General features: G+C 58.8%; 4 protein-coding genes and 4 non-coding genes across 8 annotated transcripts; 2 read left to right on the top strand and 6 right to left on the bottom strand.

The window, feature by feature from the left end:
- Nucleotides 1–342: 342 nt before the first annotated feature.
- Nucleotides 343–882, bottom strand: A1Q1_00480 (uncharacterized protein; the record flags this gene model as incomplete). Its single annotated transcript, XM_014325795.1, has 5 exons — nt 343–381; nt 425–438; nt 494–574; nt 707–728; nt 775–882. 5 exons carry the CDS (start codon nt 880–882, stop codon nt 343–345), a joined length of 264 nt encoding a protein of 87 aa, XP_014181270.1.
- A 935-nt stretch (nt 883–1,817) lies between these two features.
- Nucleotides 1,818–1,907, bottom strand: A1Q1_t131. The gene has a single exon. It is a non-coding gene; the product is annotated as a tRNA-Lys (tRNA).
- Nucleotides 1,908–2,136: 229 nt separating this feature from the next.
- A1Q1_00479 (uncharacterized protein) lies at nt 2,137–3,333 on the bottom strand (the record flags this gene model as incomplete). Its single annotated transcript, XM_014325794.1, has 1 exon — nt 2,137–3,333. The coding sequence occupies one exon, from the start codon at nt 3,331–3,333 to the stop codon at nt 2,137–2,139; it is 1,197 nt and encodes a 398-aa protein (XP_014181269.1).
- Nucleotides 3,334–3,521: 188 nt separating this feature from the next.
- On the bottom strand, nt 3,522–4,058 carry A1Q1_00478 (uncharacterized protein; the record flags this gene model as incomplete). The annotated part of the gene is made up of 1 exon (XM_014325793.1): nt 3,522–4,058. The coding sequence occupies one exon, from the start codon at nt 4,056–4,058 to the stop codon at nt 3,522–3,524; it is 537 nt and encodes a 178-aa protein (XP_014181268.1).
- A 243-nt stretch (nt 4,059–4,301) lies between these two features.
- A1Q1_00477 (uncharacterized protein) lies at nt 4,302–7,356 on the top strand (the record flags this gene model as incomplete). The annotated part of the gene is made up of 5 exons (XM_014325792.1): nt 4,302–4,343; nt 4,477–4,554; nt 4,607–5,593; nt 5,642–7,144; nt 7,228–7,356. 5 exons carry the CDS (start codon nt 4,302–4,304, stop codon nt 7,354–7,356), a joined length of 2,739 nt encoding a protein of 912 aa, XP_014181267.1.
- Nucleotides 7,357–7,701: 345 nt separating this feature from the next.
- On the top strand, nt 7,702–7,791 carry A1Q1_t145. The gene has a single exon. It is a non-coding gene; the product is annotated as a tRNA-Pro (tRNA).
- A 348-nt stretch (nt 7,792–8,139) lies between these two features.
- Nucleotides 8,140–8,224, bottom strand: A1Q1_t130. The gene has a single exon. It is a non-coding gene; the product is annotated as a tRNA-Arg (tRNA).
- A 775-nt stretch (nt 8,225–8,999) lies between these two features.
- A1Q1_t129 lies at nt 9,000–9,093 on the bottom strand. Its single transcript has one exon. It is a non-coding gene; the product is annotated as a tRNA-Ile (tRNA).
- Between the last annotated feature and the right edge of the window lie 85 nt (nt 9,094–9,178).

Genomic DNA, 9,178 nt, shown 5'->3' with positions numbered 1-9,178 from the left:
ACGCAGGAGAGCGAGCTAGTTGTTGGCAGTTAGGCGTCGCCGGCGAAAGCAACGCATGGCAGTTCCTGGCTTTCGGCGCTCGACGCTCATTCGCTCCCCTCCCACCCCGCGTTATTCGATGACATCCACGCCCTCTCACTGGCCAGCGCAATTGCGGCCACCGATGCCGCCGGCAATCGCTCGTCCCCTTGCTCTACCGTAATGTCGAGTGCATCTGTGCAGCAGCGATGTATCATACCATTCATACTTCTGAGGCCTAACTTGGCTTACTTCAATGCTTCACTTCTGATCTCTTCTGATATCACTACATTCCGCGTCCTCGACTCTCGACTGTCGATGCGACTAGTGCGGGTCCGCGCGGCCGTCGCGCTTGAGGCGGAGCTGGAGGTTAGTTAGGCTGCGTGGAAGTTTTAACTAAACGTACAGTTCCGTTGGCCACTGTGGGAAAGTCAGCACACCTGGAACGGATATTGGAGCAGACGTAGTGACTCACTCTGCCTGCCGAGGGCGGCGACGCCGCCGAGTCCGGCGACACCGACACAGAATGCGAGAGGGTACAGCTCGACGGGGACGTCTGTGGTGGCGAAGTGCAAGTGTGGGAAGTGGTGGTGTTGGTTCCGTTGATCCCGGCGAAGGACAATGTCAGCACTATGCTCCACCTACTCGTCTCCTCCTGGTGGACTAAAGATGTTCTGGAGTCACGTACCCTTCAGACCGAAGCGGAAGAGCTGTATGTCAGCTTCGGGCGTCTATCTGGTAGCAGGGGTGACTTACGAGCTTGGGCTTTCCGCCGCGGGTGTCGACCTGGGTCCAGCGGCGCTGCTGCATGGCCTTGCGGTTGAAGGCGGTACGGGCCGTGTTGAGTCCGGTGCGGGCGAGCATGATGGTTGTAGAGTGGTGAGTCAAAGTGTGTTCAGTGTAGGGTGTGAGGATGCGGGAGACAAGTGCAAAGGATGTGCTTGCTTATAAACGGCTCGTGGAAAGGCAGGTGGGGGAAGGTCGCCGAAAGGCTGGCTTAGCTGGCAGGCTGGCACATGATGCATGATGCGCGTGCTGATCAGTAGGAGACTGTGTCTGGGCACCGCAGCACCGTGAAAGACGTGAGACGCAAGTGGGCGCGGGCAGCAAGCGCGCAAGCACTAGAGAGTGGCGAGGCGGGGGTCATGTGAACACCGTCATAAACCCAGATTCAGACGTCATGGCTAGGTTTCGCCACTCAACACCCACTCCACCCTCCTTAATCTGATTCCGAATGTAATCGCAGCTTGACTCTCAACTGACACTCCCGGTTCCCTTTCACAAGCGCAGCAAAGGATGTCTCGCCGAGCTCGCCCTCCTGCAGGTCTCTGAAGCTAAGCTCTGACTCATCCTCGAACGCGTCCGCGCAGCTTCGCTGGAATACTGCGCAGCCCCCGTGTCAGCCAGACCACCGTCACAAACCCCCTCCTATCTCGATCACACCTTACATCACCACTCCTCAATCTTATCTACGATTCGACGACGGGCGCCGCACACATCACTTCACATCGGGCATCATCATCGCACCCTTCACTGACATCGCTGGTTCCTAGCTCGTCACCGACTGCGGGGATATCAACGCGGCGACTGCCCTCCTTGGCCCACGCGCATTTACGTCATGGCGCGCCTGACACCGGGCAACACCGACGGCTGATTCCCGGTCCGGTCCGTTCACAAGAGCATAGAGCGGGAATCTCAAGGCTTGTCTTCCACATACCGCCGCTCACCGTCGAGGAGGTGGTGATCAAAAAGCTGCAAACCTCGCAGACTGCAGAGTGGCCCGAGAGAAATCAAAAAGTAGCCTCGTATGGGGCTCGAACCCATGACTGTGTGATCAATCGGCTATGTTGCGTAAGAGTCACACTATCTACCGACTGATATAACGAGGCATGTCTGGACGAAAATCTCGTTGCTTATGAAGACAGCCTCGAAAATTCGAGCGAAAGTCGATGTCTGACTGTCGATCGACTGCGTTGGCACAAGAGCGACTTCACGCATACATAAGGGGCTTAATAAACTAATAAAAGACAGAAATGACACAGACAGTAGATTCTGATGGTCACAGCGGCAATCGGGACAATGGGGGGAGGATCAATGCGCCCGTGCCCGACGCCACCCTCACTCCTCCCGCTCCCACTTATAGTCGTGCCAAGGATTCTCCTGCTCTGCAATATACCTCCTCAGCCTCTCCTCATCCGCATCAACATCCCCCCCGGTACGCCGGGTCCGGATTACTCGCTCCCTCCTCCACCCTCCACCGGGATAGCGCGTGATGACGGAGCGGAACTGGGCCTCGATTGACCCAACGCGCGCCGGAGCGGTTACGGTGCGCCGGCGCGTGCGTGTCGGCGGGACGCGGAGGTTGGCCACGTCCAGGACCTGCGTGTGCGGGGCGTAGTGCGGTGGGGAGTCTGGGTGGGCGTTGCAGTCGCAGTCGCAGTCGTTGGCATGGGTGTCGGAGAGAGTCTCAGTGTCGGCGGCGGCGTCGGCGTCGGCGTGTGGGTCCGGATTAGAGTCGGGACGGTCGGTCTCCTCCTTCTGAGGGCTCGCAGTGCTAGCGTCCTCAGTGCTCCCGGGCTTCTTGGAGTCTGAAGGACCAGAAAACCCAGCGACGGAGGGCTCAACGGCACCTGACGTGTGGAGGAATTGCTGGGTCTGCTCGGCCAGATCGTGCAGGGGTGAGACGGGGTTTGGGGATAGGACAAAGGACGGTGGGATGAGGACGGGGAAGTTGGTGCGCTCGGGACTGGACTTGTCCGCGGGAGGCTTGGAGCGGGCAGGAGACTCGGCGCTGTTGGAAGGCGTGGAGTTTGAGGGAGGCTGAGCATTGGAGGAAGGCTCGGGGTTGTCGGAAAGCCCAGCAGGGGAGGTGGCGCCCATGGGCGGGTCGGTGCTGGCAGGAGACGCGGCTTCGGAGTGGTTCTTAACTTTAGCCTTACCAGTTTCCTCTTTGCTCACAGCAGGAACAGCAGCGACCAACTGCACAGCAGCAACAGCCTCCTCCCCATCACCCAGGGCCGTCTCCTCCATCTGCTCAGTGAGGTGTTCAACATTGACATACTCGCCAGCCTCCAGTGTGTCCGGGTCCGACTCGCACTCCCCCGAGCTCTCCCTGCAGCACACCATGGGCTTGCCGCAGGCGATGCAGATCCTCTCTTCTTCCTCCTGCGGCGCGGGTGGGTCTTGAGCAGCTTCCACAGTGGCCGGAGCACTCGGCTGGGCTAGGAGACCAAGGACGGCGGCGGCGTAATGAGCCACATCGCCCCAGGACCTGTTGGGGGCAGAGGCTGGCTGGTCGCCGTCGGTGTCGGACATGCTGAGTTGGGCTGTGAGATATGGGACGAGCGCAAAGAGTTGTTGATATATAAGCTTTCGGAGGAGACTGACGCGGCCAAGGGGCGAGAACGATGCGAGAGGTGCGCACTTATTGACCGCACCACTGACGCACACCGCGACAGACAGACCCGCTGACAAAGTGCGCCCCATTGTCACCCATGCATACACTAGTTCTGGCCTAGGTACTTCCTCAGCTCCCTGATGTTCGCCTCGTCGCCATACGCCTCGCTGCGCGTGTGCGTTGTCTCATGCACACTCCCATCGGGGAACGTGTACCGCTTCACGACCTTGGTTACCTCAAACCCAGCAACGGTGTGAGTCGTCGTGGTCGTGCGAAGTTGGATGCGGATGTCGCGCTGCGATTCAGCGACGTAGGGATGGGCCGCCGTGCGGTGCTGCCCGTTCATGAGGTACTTGGTGGGGTCGCGGAGATAGTTGGACGGGTCGGGGAGCAGTCCGAACACCCCAGGGGTGAAGGCGCCGTAGATCGACCCGTCCGACTCGGCCCAGTATCCCGAAGAGTAGGGGTAGCTTGACGAGTAGTTTGAGCCGCTCGAAGAGTGAGTGCTGGTGGACCCGGAGGTCGATGTCTTGGTGGATGTCTTGGAGCTGGAACTATTGCTTGAGGTTTTGGAGAAGCTGCTGGCCAAGCTGCTGAGGAGGCTCGAGCGGCGAGAGCTCTGGGATGAGTGGTTTTGTGTCATGTGGCTGACTTGAGCAGGCTGAGTGACGAACGTGTCAATGGCGAAGTGAAAGGGCAGCACTTATATGCGTGGAGCCCATCGTACAACATGAGACTCGCACCCCCGCACCACTCAGTAGCTTGACTCTCGGAACAGACGACGCGGGATGGCCGTCGCATCGGTATCGCTCCCCCACCTCGGTGCTTCCGACAGAGCTGATGTGACACCGCACTCTCCTTCGCAATCCCGCACCCTACCCAAGCCATGCGAAAGGTCGACAGCGCTTCTATAAGCACCGATGAAAGAGTATGTAGGGTGTTGGCAGCACTGGGTGCATGGGTCCTCCACCATCCTAGACCGCCACACGCCGAGCACCCACTTCCTCCGTCCTGCGCCCCCGCTCACTCCACCGCGGATCATTGTGCTACGTGTCACTCAGCCTAACTCATGCTTCTCTGTCGACTCATCATTGGTCTCCAGCTTTTCGACTTCCGTGACTAAACAGCTTGGCAACCTGGTGAGTGCACACTGTGCTTCCTAGCACTGACATGATCCTGTTCCGCCACAAGACTTTGCGAAGCCTTCAAATCAGCACCTTGTGCGAAGTGCGAACAGCCCAGGGAAGGCGCAAGAAAGGAGATGGCAATTGTCTACTCCAATACATTCCGTTTAGCTCGCAAGTCTTTCGAATGTCTTCTGCAGTCACATGGGACCATCGTCGCCACCACGCAGAGATGATATTCGATCCCACATCTGCTCGAACATCACGAGAGCCAGGTGACTTTCGACAGCTTCTCCAATTTGCCTTCCCGCCTCAGCCAGGCTGTGGCTACATTTTTGGCCTCGAACCCCACCTCCGACCTTTCATCGGGACCGTCAAGATGAGAGTCAGTCGCCCCGGACCTGCCTACGTGTACTATGCCGGGTGCAGCGTTAACGTTACTCCCCAGTCAAGGGCTAGTAACGACTTCAAGCAGGGCCGCAGTTTCTATAAGCAGCTCGTCGACTTCTGGGGTATCGACTCCGTCAAGGTCTACCGCGGCAACCTCGGCCAAGTCTTCGTCGACCCTTACGAATACCGCGCCAGCCGCCAGCTCCAGAATGAGAAACATACCTTGATCTCGATGAGGTACCCGTTGTGCCTGAACAGAGCTCCTGGAGGTTTCAACCACGAGTTCAGCGTCGACCGCTTTCCGGCCAAGCCTCTGCCCCGACTTACTCGCGGTCCGGTGCAGCCAGCCATGATCCAAGCGCTTCAGCGTCACTTTCGCGGGATGTACTCCATCTTCGCAGAAAAGACGAGAAGCGAAGGGATTGAGCCGGTGGCCCTCAACGCCCAAATTACGATGGCTACCCCTCGATGCACAGTTCAAGGGAGAGTCCCCGTTGTGGCGGCCGCCAAAGACATCACCCAGGAGGCCTTCGAGGGTAGACATGCCGAGATGAGCTATCGCGAACGACTCGCCGGTCCCGGTCCGCAGCTCGCCAACGCCGCGCTGCTGCACCAACATGGGATTGACAACCCGTACGGTGCCACAGCCGAGGAGAAGATGGAGGTGCTTCCCCCTCTAGCTGACCTCTTCAGCTTCTTTGGCCACCACTAGTGGTGGTGGTCAACGACGTTCCTGCGCCGATTCCTGGCTGTGCTGGGCTGGCCACCAGTCATCTGGACCGAGGCTGCCGAGGTTGCCGCAGCCTTCGTGGACGACAACATGAGCAAGGTCGCTGCTTTCGATGACGAACCGACTTTCTACGACTGCGAGACCCACGTTCCAGCCGCACCGCCCGGACATATTGCCATGCAATCACTCGAGATCATGGCGTTGGTCGGCAAGGCTACTATCGCCGACCTCGGCGACGGGCGATACGCGATAGTCCTGCTCAACATGCATCGGGGAGCGATTAAGCACGACCCACTACTCGCGCAAGATCGAAGCGAGCTTCAACTCACCGCCGACGCAGCGCACCAACGTCGCATGGGCGCATATCTGGCGTACATCCTCGCGAATGGGTACCCGAACGACCGGGCATCATTCGAGGAGATGTATGAGGCTGGCGAGGCGGCCGTCCCCGACGCCATGCACGCCGAGCTCAAGCGCCTCCGGGCCCTCGCGGCGGGCCGTGAGGCTGTCATCCACAGCCTGCGGGGTCGCACAGCGGTCGCCAGCGGTGCCGTGATGGGCGAACGAGTGGGCCGAGGCACGCAGGAGGGCCGAGACCGGTACGAGTCTCGTCGGAACGACAACCCAGCCACACAGTTTTCCAACGTCATGCCGGTGGACGAGGCGCTGCAGGCCTTGATTCACGAGGAGTCCTACACGCCCTTGGACGTGGTCCTCGTGACGTGCGCCTCATGCGGAGCGAGTGTTCCCGGCGCCAGATCCTATGGCAAGTTCAGGGTCCAACACGCTTGTGCGACCCGCCTCCCCTCTACCACTGCGACGTCGACGAAGGCCGTGTACACCCGCAAGGACCTGAGCGAGATCAAGCTGAACTGGGGCTGGCAGGCCATGGACAGCCCTTGCTTCTCGGAGCTCTTCGACAAGCTGGAGCTCATCGAGCTCATCGCGAAGGAGGTCCTAACGCTTGAGGAGGGCAGGAGCATTCTTGCGGCGTGGGGTTGGTCAGCGCTGCTGCCGGCCGGCTGGGAGCAGGTGCAGCTGCCGCAGACAGTTGTCGCTCTCAGCTCTTCAGAGGAGTGGGCCTTCGCCAACGCGATCGGCGTTGTCTTGACGACGGTGAGCGGCCGCCCCGATCTCGAGCGCCAGCGGATCTCTCTCGATGAGACGTATCTCCGGCCGTTCCTCACCAAGGCGACCGAGTCGAGCACGCTGTACCGGTGCTCAAGAGGGGATTGCTTCTGGGTGCGCCCCTTCAAGCCGACGTCGCACGACTGCATCTCGGCAGCCGGCGAGAACTACCCGCCCGAGTTCACCAAGGGCGGCAAGGCGGAGGACAAGCCCAAGGGCAACCGCCACTCGCAATCCATGGTTCCGTTCGGCACCTGGTCATTCCATGACCTTCCGAAGGCGGTCAAGGAGCGAGCTTGGGCATCGTTCATCAGTGCCTCTAACCCTCTCGGCGTAGATGCGCAGCTGTTCCAGCCGGTGCGCAACGGCCCATCCTCGTTGTGCCCGTGGTGAGCCCCGGCTTCGGTCCGACAGAGGTCCTGACGCGCTCCAACGTTCAGGGGCCGTTCCAGCGGAAAGCAGATTACGCGGACAAGTTGGAGCTGCTGCCTCAGCCGGGGGAGACGGGGGGGTGTATCTCAGTTGAAGAATCGCGACCACATGTAGCTGAGTTTAACCACCGAGCTTAATGTAATGACACGTTCTTGGACAGCGGACTGGACGACGTGGCGGACTGTGAGCGCACATGGGCAATTGAATGGCGGCTAGTTCGAAGAACACTGATGGGTGTAAGTGCGGGCGTCCGCTGCTGACCTTGGGAACGGTGCGTAGGCCGCCGAAGGGCGCCATCTTGTCAGGGCAGGCCGACTTTTGGCGTCCATGTGCCATTGCCACCAGGACCTTCAACACTTCAGCAGGCTATCATAACGGGTCTGAAAACGGCGCAAAGTCACGTGCGCGCGCCGCAGTGCGACCTCCTCATAAGGGATCCCCCTGCGAGGCCGGCAGGATTGCCCTTCGATGGCAAGTCACGTGCGCTCATGGTGTAGTCGTTATCATACCTTCTTTGGGTGTTATTATAATGGCACTGGAGGTGGTCCTGGGTTCAAATCCCAGTGGGCGCCGCTTTTTGAATCTCTTCGCAGAAGAGGAAGGAAGGTGAAATTGTGAATATTCAGGATTCTGCCACTGCCACAATCATCCCCAATGGCGTCATCCATCACCTTTTGTTTCAAGCAAGGCAGGATGTACGCAGGCAGGGATAGAGGATGCCGCGCGACGATGTTCTGGCAATAAGAAGCTCCCTGCAAGCGACGACCCTGGGCCTTATGCGCCAGGAGCCAAGGTGGTGGCACCGTAGTTCCCTTAATGGTGCGAATATCCATGAAAATGTGCCAATCCTTCCAATCACGGCGCAAAACGGCACGTCCACAAAACGGTGGGGACGTGCCCGTGTGTCCTTGGTGAGGTAGAACCTCCTGCGGGACTCGAACCCGCGACCGTTTCCTCGACTCTACAGAGTAGAAGGGAAAAATTCTTCCACTGAAATAAGGAGGCGGAGTGCTACGCCTCTGTGACCCACCGCCGTTATCAGCGTCCAGCGTAAATCACACAATCTTCGCATGCATGCAAGGCCAGCATTACCGAGGGCTGTGTCTTGTGAGTTCTCCCGAGTGCATGGCACTGTCAAGCTAGCCCCCATCGCCGGACTACTTACCAAGGAGAGGTGTTATGTCTCTCCGATTACTGCCGAGGTTTCAGCGATGGTCGTGATCTTCTCGCCTGTTTCAACGTTGCATATAGGTTTGAGCGTACATACAATCTCAGTGGAGTACTCTGAGCTTCCTCGCTAAACGGCCATAGGGAGGCTTCAACGGGAGGAATCAGTGAGGCCGTTGGAGTATTTCGGAGTTCAGGATCATCTCACGGCTCGTCGGCCAAGTAAGGCGAAAGTGAAGAACAATGCACACCGCATGTCATTTGCGAGCATCGTGGCCCCCATTTTGAACGTGAACGCTTTCTACTGACATTTTGTACATGATGCGTGACAGGGCTGAGCCAAGCAGTGCCCGTGATATCAATAGTGACAACGGCCGCCTTCAAAGCCGTTACTGCCACCACACCTTGCGTGTCTTTGGTTGCCAGACGCTCAGCACCCATCTTGAGCAAGGCAACACTGTCTAGAACCCACGCAACAGCTCGTTGGCGCGGCATAGGACTCTCAGTGGCAACCATGGGAGAATCCTACCTCTTCGTCAATAACGTTCCCCTTGTCTTCCTCCAGCCTCTCCTCTATCTCTCATCGAAAAAGGGAGACACTTAACGTGATCTCTGACCACTGACAGGATCGAACTGCCGACCTCCGCATTGACTGATACTCTGTCTGAGTATTAGTACGATGCTCTAACCAGCTGAGCTAAGCGGCCGAAGGTGATGACGAGAGCATCGCAGAGCTCGTCACGGCAGCCGCTCCAGGCGTCCTTGTTGGAAATCACGTGATTTTGTGCCAGT

This window comes from Trichosporon asahii (assembly GCF_000293215.1).
Source record: "Trichosporon asahii var. asahii CBS 2479 unplaced genomic scaffold scaffold00025, whole genome shotgun sequence".
In the NCBI taxonomy this organism is placed as follows: Eukaryota; Fungi; Basidiomycota; class Tremellomycetes; order Trichosporonales; family Trichosporonaceae; genus Trichosporon; species Trichosporon asahii.
This window is presented reverse-complemented; position numbering and strand designations above follow the sequence as displayed.